Source organism: Phyllostomus hastatus, unplaced genomic scaffold (assembly GCF_019186645.2).
Source record: "Phyllostomus hastatus isolate PE091 unplaced genomic scaffold, TTU_PhHast_1.1 phas_scaffold_1674, whole genome shotgun sequence".
Classification (NCBI taxonomy): domain Eukaryota; kingdom Metazoa; phylum Chordata; class Mammalia; order Chiroptera; family Phyllostomidae; genus Phyllostomus; species Phyllostomus hastatus.
Genome location: NW_025334011.1, coordinates 4789547 through 4810907, shown reverse-complemented (window position 1 = coordinate 4810907; position 21361 = coordinate 4789547). Strand labels below are relative to the sequence as shown.

The 21361-nt window shown below is 43.5% G+C and overlaps 2 protein-coding genes across 2 annotated transcripts in view; both read right to left on the bottom strand.

Annotated features, from left to right (window-relative positions):
• Positions 1-334: 334 nt before the first annotated feature.
• On the bottom strand, positions 335-2920 carry STBD1 (starch binding domain 1). The gene is made up of 2 exons (XM_045857980.1): positions 2619-2920; positions 335-1343 (listed from the first exon to the last, which is right to left on the bottom strand). The coding sequence occupies exons 1-2, from the start codon at positions 2848-2850 to the stop codon at positions 478-480; spliced, it is 1098 nt and encodes a 365-aa protein (XP_045713936.1). The 5' UTR covers positions 2851-2920; the 3' UTR covers positions 335-477.
• Positions 2921-15398: 12478 nt separating this feature from the next.
• FAM47E (family with sequence similarity 47 member E) overlaps positions 15399-21361 on the bottom strand; it is a 29491-nt gene continuing 23528 nt past the window's right edge. The window contains exons 5-6 of the mRNA XM_045858107.1: positions 17953-18036; positions 15399-15571 (exon numbers count right to left, since the gene is read on the bottom strand). Of these exons, the coding sequence (XP_045714063.1) occupies positions 15512-15571; positions 17953-18036 (144 nt within the window). The 3' untranslated portion in view covers positions 15399-15511. The remainder of the gene's footprint in view (positions 15572-17952; positions 18037-21361) is intronic.

The window sequence follows — 21361 nt, the reverse complement described above, 5'->3', positions numbered from 1 at the left end:
AGAACCACGAGTTGATTTATCGTCCCCCAGAGGCTTATGTTACACATTGAATATTTTTTCAAAACACGATGCAAAACAAACTAGCTTGAACGACTAGTCATGAGCCTCCTCGCAATACCAACCAGGCTCTTGATCCCTTGAACCTGGAATGGACAAACCAGGTCCTGATCGAAACAGCAAGCGAAGTTTATCGCTCAATGCCTGCGCCGAGGATGAAAGCTTCGCATATGCGTGATGGACTGCACGGCCAAGCCTCCATCGCTAAAGCCCGTGCCTACTTGAAGATTGACTGGTCTTTGTAGTTATCCATAGTATGCATGGAGAATGATCTTCTACACATTAGATGCACGCCATTAGTAAATCAAACTCAGTTAAACTTGGAGTTGTACTTCCTTCATTTTAAATTATTGAGTGTGTTCCACAACTTTAGCCTCTTCCACATTCTGCAACAGCTTCTTCAATACTTTGCAAACTGAATCAGTGAATCCCCCAACACTTGTGAACCAATTTATTATCCTCATGGCCAGTCTCTAGAAACCTATTGCTGCATTCTTCCCAGCGAGTAACTTCTCCATTCTCTACCACCACAAACTTCCATTGCACCACTGTATCTGCTGGCAGGGAGACCGAACGAGACCAGAACCCACCCTTGCTATACTGGAGGGGGACGTAAGCGTTCCATCTCCCAAGCTTCTCATGGTCTCCAGTTACTGCAATGAATTGCACACTAGCACTTGTGATATAATGGACCTGGAACCTGACACTAACTTGCTGAGACCCTGAAGTCTTAGCTACTTCCCTTTTTGTTTTAACATCCACTTCCTGACCTCGTGTTTCCATAAGAGTGTTTTTGCCATAGTCCATTCCTAGGTTTGGGTTTAACATTGGATCCTCAAGACTGCCACCCAAACGGATGTCTCCCCAAGATGAGTGCCTGGACACCATCTCCCAGTCCTCCTGGTCAGCCGAGTCCTGACTATCCAACCGTGCAAGGCTCACTTCCTCTTTACCGCTGTCCATGAGCAGGTTGCTAGAAGGCAACTTCTCTGCAAAACACGGAGCTGCGTTAGCAGGTGTCTCTTGTCCTTTCTGGACTCCCCATTTTCCTACACGAGATCCACGGCTTTCATTTCTTGAAGTTTCACAGCAACCCCCAGAGTAGCCAGTCACAGATGCAGCTATAGATTCTGTGTCCAGAAACCGTCCAAAAGGAACATGCTGTCTTGAATTGTCACAGTCACCAGCTTCTCCAGAAGGACCCCGCAGTCTCCATGCTGCCTCCTGCACGCTACCAGGGCCTTTGGTCTCTGAAACCAAACACCCATTGCTTCCTTGAAGATGCTCTATAAAAACAATGTAATAGGCAGTTCTCGTGAGAAACAAGTAAGTTGGGTGGAGAAAAAGTTTAGTCGGTGAAGACTTTACCGGTAATCAAGCTGCATTTCACAAAATCCATCCCTGCTAAAACCAAGTACCTAATTGCCTAGTTCAGACACTGAACCAATACTGTGTGCTAAGAATGCCCACGTATATCCAATAATAAAAGGCTTATCCAGGAGGTGGATGGGGGTGAGGGGTGGGGGAGGATGGTCTTTAATTTTCTCTTTAAAGGCGGGGTTGGAAGTAAGAGGGAAACAAATATTACTCTGAATTCCCCCAATCTTTCCACCTAAAACACAAGGGCAGATAAAGGAAGATGAGCGCTCTGCTCATTCCAAACCAATGGCAGGAAAGGCACAGGGGCAGATTTTCACGTTGGTTGCACGTGAACAGCATTCCACTAAAAATAAAGTGCCCAGATGTCATTCCCACCGAAGCTGGATCCAGGCGAGGGCAACCAGCCCGGCAAGGACGCTGGTCCTGCCAGTGTTTCCACTTTGCCTAGCATACCCTCTCTAAAATGTGGAGATTTAAACCTGGACGTCAATTCGGAGTTGCGTCCTCTATTAAGAACCCTTACTAAGTCCCTTCCCCAGGAAATAGACAACCCCGCGCTGTTGCGGTGAGCGTGCGTGCGAGGGCCGCCAGCTCCGAACCCGGCGTCCAGCGCGCAGCCCCAGGGCTCCAGCACAGGCCTAATGGCCAGAGTCCAACCTGAACTTTGCCCTCCTGACAGAAGCAACCAGAGAGCTGGAGGTGCCCACTCTTCGGGTGTTCCCAAACCCAGCTCTTCCATGGAGTGAGGGATGGGAGGGTATGAGTCTATGCAGTTGACACTGATGAAGTATCCCTGCTCGAACAGAAATTGAAGAAGGTTGCAGAGTGCCCCTAAACCACCACACTACCTTCCGAAGCGGGGGAGGAGTGGGGACCGCGCCACTGCCGTCACTCGCATTGCACCACGTGCCGCCAAGTGGAGTCCATCCCTTTTTGCCGGGCGCTGGGGACCCAGACTGTGGGGCGCCGCCCTAGGACGAACCGCCAGGGCATTTCCAGGGCCTCCGTAGGGGGCGAGAAACCTGTCCAGTGCGAGCTCCCCAGCGTGGGAAATACTGGGCGTGGGAGGGTCCTACCCCGGGCAGGGAAAGCTGGTCCAGGGACCGTGCAGCTAGGATGGTCCAGGAGGAATTTCAAAGACCCCTGGTGGATCTGCCCTCGAGACACGGAGAGAAGAATACCTGGTTTGGTGACCAGCTCGGGCCTGGAAGGTGCGGGACTCAGTCCGCTGCCACCACTAGGATCGCCTCCCGCAGCCACAGCCTTCCCAGGAGTGGCGTCCTGCTCCTGCTCCTGCTCCTGCTCCTGCTCCTGCTCCGCGTCCCCCTTCTTTCCCTTGTCCCGGATCAGCCAGATGAAAAGCGCACCGGCCAGACCGCCTCCGACCAGCAGAGCAGACCAAACGGCGCCCATGGCTGAGAGGCCGCAGCTGCGGGAGACAACGTCGACAGGGATCGGGCTCAGGTCACGAAGGCAAAGCCACACCTACCCCGCCCGCTCGAGCCTTTTACGGTCCTGGTTGGCCGGCGCTCCGGCCGGGAGGCCAGCCCTCCGGGTCTAAAACTCAACTTTCCCAGCCACGCCCCGGGGCTGCAGCCCCAAGCTCTGGCTGGGCGACTCGAGCGCCCTCCTTTTCCAAAGTTTTCCATTATCGACCCCGCCAGTTGTCAGTTCTAGTGCACGGGGCGCCCCATTCCAAGAGTGTTTCGCACGTGTAAAGAACCCAAATGCGCACAGCCACCGCGCGCAAAAACCAGTCCCGCTCCACCCCTTTTCCTTCACCTCTGTCCGAGGGACTCTTCGCAGCAGCGCAGCGAGCTAGAGGCGGGAGCTTCCCGGAACGTAGACGCAGGAGAGGCCAAGGTGCTGTAGTGACCGCTGGGACTACGGCTCAGGCTGCAGCAGTAGCTCTGCCGCCTGGGTGGGGTAAGCAGGGAGCTCTGCGGACACAGTGAGGGGAAACCCGGAGATCTAGCTGAAGCTCCAAGCGGCCGCCCGTTAGATGTGCTTTGCTCCCCAAGCCTCCGCCTCCAGAGGATTGGACTGAGAGCCGTACATCTATAAATGCCAGTCATCTCAACTACTTCCAGTCGTCGCTTCTTCCCCGACTTCTTTTGGGGAGGGGGGGTGTGAGGGGAGAAATGCGCATTCTCAGGGACTGACTGGATGTTGCTCAGGGACAAGCTCTTACAGATGGGCTTGTTAATACAAATAGACACACTCTTTGTTGAGCGCTGTGTGGCAGTTGTATAACGTATGCATTAGATTTGATCCTCACAAATACCGCCACCCTGTGATCTAAGAATTTGCACACTCGTTTTGTTAGAAATCAAAATCCAACCTAGTAAATGTGAAGATCTAATCGGCTTTATTAAGCAATTTATGAGTGGCGCAGCATCCCATCTAGCAACTAGAAGGGCATTCTGAGGCCTTCTACAAAGTGAAGGGTCTTGCAGGAAGATAACTGGGGAGAGAGGCATTATGGAAAGAAAAGGATTATTTTGGTGTTGGAACATCTTTTGGGGGGAAGAGATGGGGAAGGTGTTTATTATGTAGATTGCCTCTCCTTCCCACGGGCAGGGGGACACAGGGGCTGATTCTGGGAGAGGCTGAAACTGCAGTTAGGTTGGGAATTAAATCTAATTTTGGCATCGTGGGTTTTTAGCAAGAATAAAGCCCTTGGGGCCTGTGTGTGTGTTTTCTTTAACACTTTCTAAATTCACTCTTCTGCTGATCTGACAATTTAACACAAATTCTTTTTTAAAAATGATTTTATGTATTTGTTTGATACAGAGGTGAAGGGAGGGAGAAAGAGGGGAGAGAGACATCAATGTGTGGTTGCCTCTCACGTGTCCCCTACTGAGAACCTGGCCCACAAACCAGGTATGTGCCCTGACTGGGAATCGAACTGGTGACCTTTTGGTTTGCAGGCCAGCACTCAACCGACTGAGCCACACTAGTCAGGTCTACACAACAACTTCAGGCTAATGATTCCCACTTTTGTATCTGCAGGGTGAGACTTCGCTTTGAACTACACACTCCTCACGCAATTGCTAAGGCCACAGCTGACAAATAGCTGCCTTGGAATCATTACTAAAATGGCTCCCTCTGGTAAAACAAATGGCTCACATGTGCCCCATGCTTGATCAGACAGCAATCCGTAATGGGACGCCGGGCTCAGTCACAGGAGTTGCTGGAGGGCTGGTGCATACCTTGGTGCAGGAGGTCACAACCCCTGCAATTATAAGGGAGTGCGGAGGTGGGGGAAGATGGGGAAGGAGACCACCAACTGGTCTTTTTCCCTCTTGGATGATAACAGACAACTCAAACCAAACTCACTCATGTCTGAACCCCTGGTCTTCCTGCCCAAACCTGCTACTTGCCCTGTCTTTCTCATCTCAGGAAGTGGCGACCACATCCTTTCCCACTGCTGAAAAAAAAATCAACTTAAGAGTCATCCTTGACTCTCCTTTTATTCCCTCTCGCAGTAGGCAGTAGCAAATTCTACCACTCTTTCCTCTAAATATATTCAGACTCCTACTTCTCTCCACAGTAAATGCCACCCTGGTCTGCCACCATCATCTCTCACCTGGATTATTGCTGTCACTTCTCACTGCTCCCCCTGGTCCTACACTTGAGCCCCTACTAGGGCTCCTGTTAAAAACATTCTCATAAACTGCTTCTCTGCCCAAGAGAAGCAACTGCCTCCAATTGCTCCACAGCTCATGGTGAAAACCTCCAGATCCTAGAGGTCATGAGAATCTGTCCCTCGTGACCTCTCTGAGCTCATAGCCATCTCCTCTAGCTACACTGGTTTCCTGGACAGAGTCATCCTCCCCCCAGACATCCATCCAGATGTCTATCCTGTCTCCCTCATCCTCTTCAGGTCTTTGCCCAAGTGCCACCGCCCTGTGAGGCTTTCCTTGATAGTCCAATTTTAACCATAACCTCCTGCTCCCCATTTCCTGCCCTGCTTGATTTTTCTCCTTAGCATTCAGGCATCACCTCTAATATGCTTTTTAACCCATGGATTTATTCTGTTAATTTTTCTTTCTTCTCTTTAGAACATAAACTACATGAACGCAGGGTTTATTGTCCTTTGTTCTCTGCTGAATTCCCAGCACCTAGAACATTCCCAGAGTGGTGCCTCAGAAGGTGCAGGTCGAGTGAATGAACTACTAAACGTTCCATGTGTTCTCCATCTGGACCATTATGGTCGCCTTCTTTACCTGGATTCTATGGACATTTTTAAGTACAACACAGGTGCTACCTTTTTGTCAGGGTTTCACGGCTTAACCTAATTAGGGATTCAATAGTAGACTTTTTAAAGACCTTTAAAGTTTAAAACCACTGAAAACCACCCATACATCTCACATTAGGCAGCCTAAGATAACAAGACCAATCTTCAGATGAGTATGAAAATATTAAAAAGTGGTAGTAAAACTATATTTTTAAGAAAATGAACGTCTCTCTGTAAAACAGCATTGTCTGTGGGCTGTCTTTTATGGACTCCAGCTCCATTACAGAAACTGTGTTGCTAACTGGTTCTTAAATTTTGAGGCTATGATAGATAGAATTAAAACCAGAATTTTGAAGAAAAATTTGGATTTGTTCTATATTCTATTGTCAAACTAAAAATTGATGCTATAGAATATCTTAGAATGTTATGGACTCTAAAGCCAGTAGAATGATTTTACAAATAAGATGAAAATCCTCCAACATTTTCTTTTTATTTCCTTACTGATAACTTCAGTTGCTACTTCATAGGTCAAAGTATTTTTTATCAATGTGCTAATGAGTAAAATGAGTGTATCTATAAAATCTTGGAATTCAATCCCCACAATACATTTCTAATACCCAGAAGGCTCTTTTAAAAGTTTTATTGTCATCAATTGCTATTCTACTGATTTAAAATATAACCAAAAAATAACACAATTCTTCCCAACCCATTAGTATCAGATTTAATATGCAGCATTTTAAAAGAACATTATTTGCCTTTTCTAAACTTCAATGTTGATTCATTAATTTTTTGTTGCTGCTTTAAAAAAATACTCTTTACTACCATATTTATTAAAAGCCTATAGCCACATATTCTAAAAACATTTTTACAGCAGCAATAATACTGTTTATCACTATACAATTGTAAAATAATGTTCTTTGCCCCTATATAGAAGACCGCTGAGCCTAGGAAGGCAGATTCAGCAGGGATGAGGGAGGAACATGATAAGTTCTGTGAAATGTGTTAAATTTAAGGCGCTAGTGCGAGACTTTTCTAGGGGTCTGTGGTTTAAAGAGAGACACTGGAAATTCCTCACAGACAGGTGGCAGTTACATCCATAATGAAGATCAAGGTTCTGAAGGGAAATCAAGAATGAGCCTAACTTCAGCCCTTTGCATAATTTCAAGAAGAAAGGTTGGAAAGCTGCTTCCGTGTTGATAATTATATTACAGTTATGTCTGGTGTAATATTTTAGAGGCCATAATAATAATGCCCATGTTCTAATGCTTATTATCCTATTAAATAGAATATAAATAGAGAGGTATAGCTATGGATGGATATTTTCAGGTCTTTTGTATATATGTGTGTGTGTATATACACTCCTCCTCTTCTTTTTCTTTAACCTTGTGCAAGAAAAGATTGCTCGCTCACTCCTGGTATAGAGTGATGTGGTGAGGACAAAGCAACGAAAAGCAGCATTACCTGCAGGGCTGCAGGCATTAAAGAGGGTGGGAAGGAAGAACTAGGGAAGAGAATTGGGATACTCGTTTCCAAAGTCGGGTATAGAAGGCAGTGCGGAGGGGGAACGGGGATGTCACTCCGCAGTTTAAGTGGATAGGGGACTGAGAAATTTGGGTTTGACATGTAAGAGGTCATTGGTAACTGAGCAGTGTTTGTAGGTGTGGAGGTTCAGTTTCAAAAGGCTGAGGTGGTAAAAGCTGTGCGGTCCATCTTTGAATTAATCCTTTCTCGAGAAATTTGAGGCAAAAGGTAGAAAAGAAGTTGAGCGACCTAGCTCAACCTAGGTCGGAGAGCGACCTAGGCCTGTTTGTGGGCAGGAAAGTCAGTGCATATAGGAGAGGAAATACTCGCTGGGATTCCATAAGAGAGAGGAGGCCATGGGTCAGGCATGCCAGTGGAAGGGCAGGCCTTGGATGGAAAAGGGAGAGGAGATGGACTTGAAAAACAGAAGAGTGGACATTAGAAACATTTTGAGGTGCCAAGGAGGCAGGAAGTGAGGTTATCAGCTGAGAGAGAGAAATGAGATAGGGTTGAGGTTTGAGGAAAGCAGAGGATGTAGGAAACAGCCATTGGGAGAAGAGGTTGCCCTTTGGGAGACCTCTCCCTCATTGAGCCCTGTTGATTCTTCAATCATGGGCCTCTCGCTTGGCCCCCTGCACTGTCGTTCCCAGGGCCCTGGCCCCCACTGAGGCCCACTCCCTCTGTCCAGACAACACAGTGACTTCCTAATTCACCTCTGCACTTCCCTCCCCTCTGGCTGTGCTCTACTCCGAAACCACTTGCGATTTAATCCTCCTAAAATACAGCCTTGAGCAAGGCATTTTATGTGTCTACCAGATTAAGGCCAACCCCATATTTGCCTTCAAGGGCTCTATGACACAGCTCCAAAAACTGCTCTAGGGCTTTCTCTTACCCCTTCTGTGCTTTCCAGCTGAAGTGAGACTCTCCTGGAACCTTCTCTCCTTGGTCTAGACATTTCCTAAAGGCCACTTTCTTCCATGAAACGATCCCCAGCCCCCAATCCCACCCTGTGGCCCCCAGACCTCACATTGATATGGCATTTTCTCTGACCTCTGACTACAGATTTTCTTTCTCAGCGCCAAACAGGAGATTCTTCTCTTACAGCATAATTATTTTTGTAGTTCATTTCACCCCCATATTAGATTTTAAATTTCTCGAGGAGCAGAGTTTATTCTTTGCATTCCCTGGAATACCAGGCTATGATCTAACAGCCTTTTCATTATCTCTGTTCACCGAATACCCACTGCAGATGTACTTGGTGCTCACCAGCTTCAGAGCTGTACAAGTCCTGTACTCGTCACATTTGGACGAGAAAAAAATATTTCAGCGGTTGGTGCTTGCTCAGGACTTGTTGCACTTGCTAGAACTTCTATGAGTCACGCTGCTGCCCTCCAAGAGAAACTGTGTCATCACTTGTTGCTTAAAAACTTCTCTTGGTACTCGTCGTTTTTGGCACTCGTCACAAGTTCCAGAATAAATTAACGATGAGCACTGAGGTACCCTCTACATACCAGCACTAGGCTAAGGGTTTTATGTGGATTATCTCATGTAATACCCAGAGAGGAGTAATTTGCCCAAGGTCATACAGCTGATAAGTGACAGAGCTGGGATTTGAACCCAGTATTCTGACCTTCTAGGACCCATGCTTGAAACTCTAGTTAAACTGAACCCTAATAGCTATCAAACCAAATTTCCAAGCATAAATTTTGAAAGTGAGTGTGCAAATTCAGACGTGTGACACTTCTGGTGGTATTCCAAGATGGAGGTGAATTTCAGCCTTGCTCGTGATTTGTAATCCCTCTCCCCACAAGCCCTGGCATCCTGGTCTCCTCAGGGGAAGGCCCTCACTGCCACCAGCACCTGTCCACTGCCGTCACGCCTCTGGCTCCTGTTACTCCACAGAACATTGACCACAAGTCAAACGTTCCTGCAGAGCAGTCACATGGGACGGCCCTGCTTCAGATTTCCCAGAGACATTTTCCTCCTGCAACTGTTTGCAAACCTCTGACTCATCTCAGTTCCAGAACAGACTCGAGGCTGAGATCTCTTAAGCTAAATGATGAAACCTATAGAGAAAAGCAAAATCTGTGCTGGGAGAACTTGCTCATCTTATAGATAAAAATAAAGTTAGATCACTACTTTGTACCACATAAAATGGTGAACTACAAAGCTAACAGAACAAATCCCGGAGACAATCCCTACGATGTTACATAACGTAGGAGATAAAAAATGTCTTGGCTTCGTCAAAACAAGGGCACCTGGTCAATGGTGGATGCCATGGACAAATTAGCAGGTAGCTCTGTACGGGGGATAAGATTTCAGTGTTATTAGAACTGGCGGGGGACTTATATGTAGATATACAATGAACTATTACAAACTGATCAAAAAAAGGCTCCAATATAAATGGAGAGGGGATGCTTTTCCTTGGTGCACAAAGCAATGCCTGAAACATAACAAACAGTAATTTTTGGTTGAACAAATAAATGAATGGTTAGAAAAAGGTGCAGAAATGCTCCAACTCACTGGTAATGAGAGAAATGCAAATTAAAACAGTGATAGTGCACAGTTTCACATCCATCAGAAAGGCAAATACTGGAAAGAAGACGTGATGCCGCCGGTAGAGGTGTAAACAACTGCAAACCATCTGGACAACAATCTGGAAGACTTCTGTGAAATTAGGCGAGTATATGCCCCGTGACTAGCACTCCCACTGCTGAACGTGCATGACCCAGAGAAAATTTTGTACAAGACTGTAAGGAGAAACATGATGTTTTCTGGAGTGACCATTAAGTTCAAGGCCACCTCGCTGCCCATCAGGTGAAATAGCTAAGTAAACATGGTAGACGTCTATGAAACACTATGCAGTAGTTAGAACAATGAACTAGATCTACACAAAGTAACATAATTTCACATGAAATACATAATGATTGAAAAGTAAGAAACAAATGTTCTAGTATAACAGTATTTATGTAAATTGAGAAGACATACACACTCAAAATAACCGCACTTAAGTTTCAAAGATGCATGCATGCATATTTGAGGCAAATTCTTAAAGAGATTAAAGAGTGTCTGCAGTGGGCAAAAGGACAGGAATGAGCTTTGGAGTAAAAGGTGAAAATGAATAAATACCAGAGAAGGGCCTTCCTCAGACCAGTGAAGACAACAGTTCTGAACTAGGGCTTCTGAAACTTAAATGGGCAAGGAAGCATTGGAGATAGGCTAAGTACAGATTCCTATTCAGTAGGTCTGGGGTGGGTCTGGATTTCTGCTTCTCCAATAGGTTGCCAGCCGATACTGCTGGTCTGGGAACTTGAAGTAGCAATGACATTAGGAGTAAACTGAACTCCAATCTGGAAGGTTTAAAGAGGAAGGGAGGGATCAGCTAGGGAAAAACACAAGTCATTTAAGGGAGGTGGCAGGGCCCCCAGGGCACTGCAGTGGGTCTAGAAAACATCCGGAGGAACAGGATGCGATGTGGCCCTCTCCTCCGCTGGGCATGGGTCATGTCAGGCCATGCCCTACACGCCACCTCTTCACCCAAGCAGAAACAATTCAAGTAATTGTAATAAAGAACAAAAGACTCCCGGTTCCCACCAGGGGCAAATTGTTACCGAAAAGAATGTAGGTCGGATTTCTCCTCAAAGAGGTCCTCCCACCCCTCCATCCAAAGCATCCCTTCACCGCCACATCCAGCCAGCCTGCCCTGTTATTCCCCAGCCTGCAACTCAGTGATGGTCACAGTATCTCACATCACTCACCCTGATATCTTCTCTGATTACTCATTAATGGTGTGTCTCCCTCACCAGAGTATTAGTTCATTACGGAAGGAAATTCATAGGTTTTCCCTGGTGCCCATAGCATGCCTAGAGTCCTACATAGTAGGGGCTCAAAATATGTACGGAACGAATGAATGAATGAATGAATGAATACCAGGAATGGTGAAGCATTAAAATGTATTAACAAAATACAGGAGATAAATATCTAGGGGAAAAAAAACTTTAAAGAACCAACAGTCATTTTCTTGGGAAAGAGGGGAAGTCTATTAGAAAAGGACAGACCCAAACAAAAGTATGATGCAGACAAAGTTTGGGGACCCCTTTATCCCCGTTTCCTGTCTTTTTCCTTTTTTTGAGTGTTATTTTTTAACTGCTCCCAGATCCTTCCCACCACCTCTACCCCGCACCTCCACTGTCCATGGCACTGAGCACTGCTGTCCATTCACATGTGTCACAGAAAGAAAGTTGATGCATCACCAATAACTTAGAGGGAATTTGCTTGATATCTTGAAGTAAATCTAGACAGAGAGCAAACTAAAAGAACAGATTTCTAGTGGAAGCATTTCACCCACCGGACTCCTGCCCAGGAGGGGTACGGAGGGAAGCAGGGCTTCTCCGGCCCCCACACCAGAAAGCGCAGCACTGCCTGTCCTGCTCCCGGAGAACGTGGGTCCTCTGGGTGCCCCACACAAAAATAGGCTAAGTCACAGGGAAATACAGCAGGCCAAAATCGTGTCTTAAGTGCCAGAGTTTCCAATAACAAAGCAAATACAAATTAAAGCAAGATACAAAATTTTGTCTATTAAATTAGCATAGATTTTTTAAAGACAAAATCCAGTGTTGGCAAAGACGCTAAGAAAAACGCATTCATATTCAATTTGTGAAAGTGGGAAAAGAGACACACTTTTCGGAAGCAATTTGGCACTATATGTCCAAAACCTCAAAAAACAAAACAATAAATAAGCCGCCATTGGCCTGGCCAAACCTTTATTTGCGTTGTGCCACAGCTCAAGGTTCTCTCAATCTTCCTTCCCCCTCTCCCTGCCTGAGAACCACACATGCCTCATAGCCTAAGGGCTCTCCTCCCCTTCTCCTTCCCCGCCCCAGAAAACCTCTTGAATATCTTAATCCCATGTTGCCCTGTGCTTCCAGTCAGACCCAACCTAAGGCAGCCTGCCTTGTCGGAGAAATTCTCCCTACTCCCCTGTGACACCAGGCTTCTCCCACCTCCAGTGAAGACTCTGCAATGACCTTTGTGGAAATAGCCTGGCAGGGGATTGGGGAAGCCAGTTCCCTCCATTCTTTATTCCTAAAACCCCTCGTTGCCTTGGATTCTGCCATCAGTAATGTGCTAGAGACAGCTTGTATCAGCTCCCAAAAGCCAACTGTTACATTTTCAGGATTTTAGTTTAGTTGGTAAATAATCATTATTAAATAAACTTAGAATTAGGCAAATTCTGTTAAAACCAAAGGCAATAAAAGCTCAAAAACTCATCATCCCCTAGTGATTAACAACGTTCCATTAGTATGTATGTATGTGTATATGTGTATATGTATATATATATATACCCTTGAGGTTACTTACATCTATTATATCTGGGTATTGGAAATGCTATGTAACAGTGTGCTACCTGCACTTCTCTTTGGATTTTAGAGGCCAGATTTAGATGTGCTGTTTCAGGTCTTTTCTTTAGTAACCTGAGAGGTTGCCAGCTTTGAGGTCAGCCTGAAGCAAGAGAAAGCTTCTAGCTGGTCCAGAGAGCTCTGCCCTCAGATCCAGGGAATCCAGTGGGCTGGAAGCACTTGTGGCACAGAGGCAGCTTTGGCTCATCCAGAGAGGCAAACCAGAGCACAGGCCCCCGGGGGTTTGCACCCAGGCCGTGAACTCGGTGGCATAGAACTGTTCTCCTCTTGAGAAACCAGTCTTGGTTTGTTGCTCGGCACTAGTAAATACAGCACTTCAGTCACAAGACATTAGGTAACCAAGCAACTGGTGCTCGTCATAACCTGGGGGTCACCTGACCCACTCAGCCGTAAAGTCAGCTAACATTTAGTGAGTGTGCACAATGTGCTAGGCTCTGTTCTTAGCATTTTACGTGTAGTGTTTCCTTTAATCCTCCCCACAGTTCCAGGAGATGGAACTATTCTTTCTATGATGCTTACTTCAGAAGACTGCAGTGGAGAGGGGATAAACTATTTGCCCCATAATCACACAGCTCATAAGAAGCAGAGCTTGATTTGAACCCAGGTCCTTTGGCTCCAAAGTCACATGTTTGATTGCCAAATTATATTGCTTCTCATGATCAAGTGGAAGTTTTCGACACAGGACTGGGCTTGGTCAGAAACCGAAGACACAACATACTGCCGTGGTGTGCTCTCTCCTACCACATGACCATTCTTCTCCAGCCCACACATGTGACCTAGGGACTTTCTCAAAGGCCAGGTGACTGAACAGACAACTGGCACAATATAATGGCACCAGCAAAAGTGACCTACCACAACACTGTCACCCAACTCAAGAGTGGCCCTGAAGAACAACTGAGGAGTTTTCCAGTGGACAAAAAAATTTTTATTCCTGGCTGGTATAGCTCAGTGGATTGAGCGCAGGCCTGCGAACCAAAGGGCCATGGTTTGATTCCCAGTCAGGGCACATGCCTGGGTTGCAGGCCACGTCCCCAGCAGGGGCACGTGAGAGGCAACCACACATTGATGTTTCTCTCCCTCTCTTTCCTTCCCTTCCCCCTCTCTGTAAAAGAAAAAAAAAAAACCTAAACAGATAAACTCTTTAAAAACAATTTTTAAGAGTTTATTTATTTATTTTTAGAGAGAGGGGAAGGAAAGGAGAAAGAGAAGGAGAGAAACACTGATGTGAGAAAGAGACATAAATGAGTTGCCTCTTGCATGCCCCCACCTGGGGACCTGGCCCACAACCCAGGCATGTGCCCTGACTGGTTTGGACTTAAACGAGTGACCTTTCAGTTTGCAGGCTGGCGCTCAGTCACACTGAGCCACACCAGCCAGGGCTCCAGTAGACAAAATTTTAACTATTTCACCCAGTTGACCACTTTGTCTGAAAAGAGAAATGGTTGGAGATGCATATGTCAGTAGCTGAAATAGCCAGAGACCTAGAGAAGCATATTAGCAGGAATGGGGCATACGAGGGATCTCTGAAAATGGATCCACAGTATGAGGGTATTTGGTTCTTTGTGAGTAACCGCCAGAAGGTCTCCACTGCAGAGGAAGCACTCAGTAATCAGGTGACAAGGTGGCCAATCCTCTGCACAGCAGCTTTGCTTCTTTCTCTAGGTGTCCAGTGCTGCCTGGTGATCTCCTCAACAAAGCGAGTATGGAGGCAGAAATGCAAGGTATGTGGCTTCAGCAACTTGGATTTCCCCTCAGCAAGCCTGATCTGGCTACTGTTTCTGTTGAATATTTAGTTGCCCAGCAATTAAACCTAAACTTGAGTCCCTGCTATGAATTAGGCTTGAATGTAACAAAGCCAGGAACAATGTAGCCAGAAAAAGAAATGGATTCTCTCCAGACCACCACTGCCAATGCCGTCTTCTGCTCAGCATTTAAATGTCAGGATCCGGGAATGAAAGCCGAAACCCTGCCCCAGCTTGTCCAGCAGAACTGGATGCCTCCTCCTCTGGGCCTGCAGGAGGGGCAGCTCTCCCTTCGCGGCTCCTGTGGGACCCAAATATGCGAGCCTGCTAACATTCTTTTTGTTAGTCTGTATTTTCTGATTGTCTTACATGAGCATGAACATTTTTTAATTCAAAAAAATTATTTAAAAATGTGTCACCCTGGCTGGGTAGCTCAGCTGGTTAGAGCATCATCCCAGTACGCCAAAGTTGCAGGCTGCTCTCGGGTCAGAGCACATACAGGAAGCAACCTATAAGTACATACATAAGTGGAATAGAAAATCAATGTTTCTCTCAAAAAAAATCAATACAAATTGAATAAATATATCATCTTGAGTTTCCATCTATGACCTTATAAGTACAGATTTATTATAAAGACTAGTATACCTAAAAGCTGGGGAAAAACTCAGTAAGCTTAATTTAAAATGAAAGAGAATTATATTCTAAAGACACAATAAAGAAAATACCCCCCAAAACAGGCAAAAAATACTCTGGGAAAAAGCAATAGAGTAATTCTACTTTTATTTATGGTTTTATTTAGTTTTTACAAATAATTAATAAAACTATGTTTATTTATAATGCTGCTAATATATGAGAAGACATGTGAATATTGATTGTACAGTTGGCAAAAATATACAAAATATTAGTTAACAAAAGCATTAGTTAACAAAAGTTAATAACTAACTTATTAGTTAACAAAAGGCCATTGTGAAAAGTTTATTAGTATTAGGTATAAAATTATGAATATTGTCAAGTCAAAGTTGTACATCTGTGGTGGGAACACTCATCATAAGTTATGTTTAATGTTTAACGAGAGAAAAAAATAGCCAAGTCCTATACAGTGAATACAATCTGTCTAATTGTCTTCCCAAACTCTTCTATGCTAAGTTATTTCATAGGACTCTTTTTACACTTGCATTTACATCCTTCCTGACATTTATCTTCTCAAGGAACTAAAAACAAAGGATGAGAGAAAATTATTATTAGGTTGGCAAACAAAAATTGCACATTTCTGTCCACAACCACAACCAAACCTAAATTCACAGTCTCGCACTCTATAACATATAGTCTCGTTGTACTCAAAATCTCATGTCAGTCATTAGCCCATGAGAGATGCTGGGCTTTGGAAGGTAGTTGCACAACATCAGAAATACATATGTCTAATTCACACTTGTTCGGTTCCCCAGCCCAGCCCAGCCTTGTGCCACTCATCCCTGCTATTAAAGGCCTGTCTCTCGCCCTGGCTGGTGTAGCTCAGTGGATTGAGTGTGGGCTGCAAACCAAAGGGTTGCCCGCCCATTTGATTCCCAGTCAGGGCACACGCCTGGGTTGCGGGCCAAGTCCCCCAGTGGGGGCCATATGAGAGACAACCACACACTGATGTTTCTCTCCCTCTCTTTCTCCCTCCCTTCCTCTCTCTCTAAAAATAAATAATAAATAAAATATTTTTTTTAAAAAAAAGGCCTGGCTCTCTTCTGTGTAGCAGACATAAGGAAGCTGCGGGTAATACATAGAGCAAATAATCCAGCAGCAGATCCTGGAATGTGTACATAAGTATGTAAGCTCATGTAACATATATGAATATGTATATGCACAGTGAACATGGATGATGTTATAGGAGTTAAAATAGAATGAATGTTCATATATAAATTTAAATAAGTAATGGCAGTTTGTGTGTGTGTATGTGTGTGTATATTTATGTGTGTATGTATATATGAAAACTTTAGTAGATTCCCACCACTCCTGATAAAGTAGAGAGTATAGGATGTAAGGATAAAGGATTTTGAGTGACAGGTGTTCTCAGACTCGGTGTAGCCAGGAACATCATCTCTCTTCAGTTAATGCAGCTAAAAGAGTATCGCCAGTGTGGTGGGCATGCTGAGTGTTCATCAACAGGATGGATTAAACCAACAGGGGACAAATCAAAATGAAAAAAAATATTTTCCATCAAGAATGTTAACTAGAACTATGAGTCATTACAACACTGAGAGCAAATCATAGTATATATAGTGTATATATATATATATAGATATATAAATATAATCTATGTAGATATAGATACATAGCCATGCAAGAGGAATGTATATGTATATACTCTGACACATTTATATATCACATAATTATATTTATCCTTAAGTATATGTACATATATAATCATATATACAATTATGTATTATATAAGTATATTTTATACATCAGACATATAAAGAAAGATACTTCTGTGACCTTAGTATACAATAGGCAGTTACTGCAAATACATAAATGTATGTAAGCATATTAAATACACCTGGCGTGCCTGTCAGTGGTGCCAAAAACTAGAAGAGAAATTTCATCCCAGTTGTGCCATGGGGTCTTTCAGCCCGTCTCTACCTCATACTTTAGGCCTCCCTTCACCTTGCCTAATTTAACTTCGAAACCAGTCTGGATCTGAGCGTGGTCAATATGTTTACATGCCAGTAAGTATAAGCTACTGTTAAAGCTTGGAAAAAAAGAAATTCTGTATCCCACTTCCAGGAACACTGACCATCTTGGCTGCACCGCCTCCAAGACGCCATGGAATGTGCACCCAGTGACACTGGGCAAACACGTGACTTACTACCTGTTAGCTCCAGCTCTGGCCCCATGCTTAGCTGGCTTCCCGCTTTGTGACAGGGCTGGTCTGGGCGTGGAACTTCCTGCTGCATGGTCCATTTCCCCAACCTCCCAGTCTACCCCTGCCACATGCACTCTCCCAAGGGCACCCGCTCCATGACTGAGGCAGCTGGGGCAAGCTTTACAAGTTGGTGGGGGTCGGGGGGCACTAGAAGGCCAAAAAGAGAAAATGGTAAAAAGATGGAAGACACTGGTGGGTCCCCAGGAAGTGAGCTTTTGCCCTGGTCTCTCCACATAAAGCTGACAATGATGATACTGTCAATCCTAGCTCCATTTTGTCCTGACACAAGACACAGCTCTTTGTCCTTAGATGTGGAAGCAAAGGAACCTTAAATACTCCCTAGAGAATCCAGAGTGTTTCAGTGCCAGTCAGAGTTTGTGAGGCACATGCCCTGTACACAGTTCCCTTTCACTGTGGTCCCTTTCACTGTGGTCCCGTTAAGGCCAAACCCAACATACGTGCATCACTAGGGAGAGAGCACCTCTGAGAGCAGAAACTGAAGAGGCAGAATAAAAAGAGAAAAATGCCAGATCCTATCTTGATCCCTGTCTGGGAAAAATCATGCTCTTTCTGCATGCCTGTAAGCAAAAGAAGGGTTTTGCTTTGGGCAGGGTGCTGACGCCTTCCCATGAACAGCCATGAGCCGCTCAGCAGGTCTTTCTGAAATGACCCTTTACTCACGCTTGGCATCCGGTAGCCCTTCCTTAGAATGAATTCCTTAAAGGCAGCTGGTCCATAAAGTTTTGCAAATGAAAGTAACTCCTCCTAAAAGAGAGTCCACATTGATTTCATAATTGTCCCAATTAGATGCATTTAACTCTAAAATACCTCATTTTAAACCATTTCCTCATTTGGAAATCTGTGTGTAGCTTATGTTCACAAGTTAATGAATATAAAGGCTTTCAAAAGACACACAACTTTCTCTGCTTTCCCTACCTTTTTTCAAACCCTTATGTTAAGGATAAGCCATACATTTTATTTTGTTTTACATTATAAAATCTTTGTAAGATAAATGTTCTTTTTAAAAGTTATTTATCATATTTTTTCCATTACCATGTAGTTCCCTTATGCCCACTTCCCCGGCCCCTGCAAACACCTCACTGTTGTCCATGTCCATGAGTTCTTTTTCCTTTTTACTCAATCCCTCCACCCCCTAACATCCCCCCAAGAGCTGTCATCCTGTTCTCCATCTACGAGTCTGTCTCTGTTATGCTTGTTAGTTCAGTTTGTTCATTAGATTCCACATGTAAATGAAATCATATGGTATTTGTTTTTTTCTGACTGGCTTATTTCACTCAGCATAATGTTCTCTAGGTCCATCCATGCTGTTGCAAAGGGTAAAATTTTCTTCTTTTTTAAGGCCGAGCAGCAGTCCATCGTGTAAATGTCCCATAGTTGTTTTATCCACTCATCTATCGATGGACACTTGGGCTGCTTCTATATCTTAGCAACTGTAAATAACACTGCAATGAATATAAGTGTGCTTATGTTCTTTCAAATTAGTGTTTCATGTTCTTTCAGATATATTCCCAGAAGTGGGATCACTGGGTCAAAAGGCAGATCTGTTTTTAATTTTTTGAGGTATCTGCATACTGCTTTCCACAGTGGCTGTACCAATCTGCATTCCCACCAACAGTGCAAAAGGGTTTTCCTTTCTCCACATCCTCACCAGCACTTGTTGTTTGTTCATTGATTGATGATAGCCATTCTGACAGGTGTGAGATGATATCTCATTATGGTTTTAATTTGCATCTCTCTGATGATTATTGATGTTGAGCATCTATTCATGTGTCTATTGGCTATCTGTGTGTACTCTTTGGAGAAGTATCTATTCAGGTCCTTTGCCCATTTTTTAATTGTTTTTGTGTATGTGTGTGTGTGTGTGTGTGTATTCATTTTTGCAAGTTCTTTATAAATTTTGGATATTAACCCCTTATCGAATGCATCTGTGAATATGTTCTCTCATTCTGTGGGTTGTCTTTTTATTTTGTTGATGATTTCCTATGCTTTGCAAAAACTTTTTAGTTTGATGTAGTCTCATTTGTTTTTGTTTGTTTGTTTGTTTGTTCCCTTGCCTGGGGAGATATATCTGATAAAATATTGTTACAAGCAATGTTTGAGATTTTGCTGTGTTTTCTTCTAGGCTTTTTATGGTTTTGAGTCTTGTATCCTGCTACTCTGCTGAATTCACTCATCAGTTCTAGTATGTTCTTGGTGGAATCTTTGGGATTCTCTATGTATGGTATCATGTCATCAGCAAATAAAGAGTTTTACTTCTTCCTTTTTTTATTTGGATGCCTCATATTTCTTTATCTTGTCTAATTGCTGTTGCTAGATTTCCAGTACTATGTTGGATAAGAGAGGTGAAAGCAAACATCCCTAGCTTATTCCTGATCTTACGGGGAACACTTGTAGTTTTTGCCCATTGAGTATGATGCTGGCAGTGGGTTTCTCACATATGGCCTTTACTATGTTTAAGTATGTTCCCTCTATTCACACTTTGCTGAATGTTTTTATCATAAATGGGTGCTAGAATTTATCAAATGCTTCTCTGCGTCTACTAATATGATCATGTGGTTTTTATACTTCATTTTGTTTATGTGATGAATGACAGTTATTGATTTGTAAATGTTGTTCTAACCTTGTATTCCCAGAATAAATCCCACTTGATTATGGTGCATGATTTTTTTTGATGCATTGCTGTATTCGGTTTGCTAATATCTTGTTGAGAATTTTAGTGTCTGTGTTCATCAGGGATATTGGCCTATAATTTTCTTTCTTTGTAGTGTCTTTATCTGTTTTTGTATGTGGACAATGCTGGCCTCATAAAATGAGCTTGAGCATCTTCCTTATTCTTGAATTTTTTGGCATAGTCTGAGAAGGAGAGGTGTTAGTTTGTCTTGAAATGTTTGGTAAAATTCACCTGTGAGGCAGTTTGGTTCATGGCTTTGTTTTTGGGGGGAGTTTTTGATTACTGCTTTGATTTTATTAAGTGTAATCTGTCTATTCAGATTATTTGATTCTTCCTGGTTTAGTTTTGGAAGATTTTGCATTTCTATAGATATATCCATTTTGTCCAGGTTGTCCAGTTTTTTTGGCCTACATTTGTTCATAATATTTTCTTATAATCCCTCGTATTTCTGTGGTGTCAGTTGTTACTTCTCTTCTTTCATTTCTGATTTTATTTATTTGAGCCCTCTCTCTTTTTCTCCTTGATTAGTCTAGTTAAATGTTTGTCAATCTTGTTTATCTTTTCAAAGAACCAGCTTTTGGATTCACTAATTTTTGTATCATTTTTAGACTCTGTTTCATTTATTTCTGCTCTGATTTTTATTATTTCCTTCTTTCTACTCACTTTGGGCTTTGCTGTTCTTTTTCAAGTTCCTTTAAGTGTAAAGTTGGATTGTTTATTTGAGCTTTTTCTTGTTTCTTGAGATAGACCTATAATGCTATAAATTTCCCTCTGAGGGTTGCTTTCCCAGTGTCCCACAGACTTTGGATTGCCATGTTCTCATTTTCATTTGTTTCAAGGTATCTTTTGATTTCTTCCTTGATCTCACTGTTGACCCATTCATTGTTTAATAACATGTTATTTGGTTTTAATGTCTTTGTGTATTTTTCAGTGTTCTTCTTGTGACTGATTTCTAGTTTCATAGCAGTGTGGTCAAGAAGGTGTTTGATATGATTTCAACCTTCTTAAATTTATTGAAACTTGTTTTGTGTCCTAACATGTAGCTTACCCCAGAAAACATTCCAGGTTGAAATATATGCACATTCTGTTACTTTGGGATGAAATGCTCTGAACATATCAATTAATCCCTCTGATCTGGTGTGCCGTTTAAGGTCTCTGCCTCCTTGTTGATTTTCTGTCTGGAAGATCTATTTGTTGAATCAAAGGGCTGTTAAAATCCCTGACTATGACCATCATTACTATCATCTTTCCTTTTGTGTCCATCAAGATTTGCTTTATATATTTAGGGTACTTCTATGTTGGGTGTGTAAATGTGCTAGGGTTATATCCTCTTGTTGGATTGTTTCCTTTATCATTATGTAGTATCCTTTTTTGTCCTTACTATATCCTTGACTTTAA

Coding starts and splice junctions, on each gene's coding strand:
- STBD1 (XM_045857980.1), bottom strand. CDS start 2,850: ATGGGCGCCGTTTGGTCTGCTCTGCTGGTCGGAGGCGGTCTGGCCGGT. Junction 1,344..2,618: donor CGAGCTGGTCACCAAACCAG/GTATTCTTCTCT, acceptor TTGTTTTTATAG/AGCATCTTCAAGGAAGCAAT.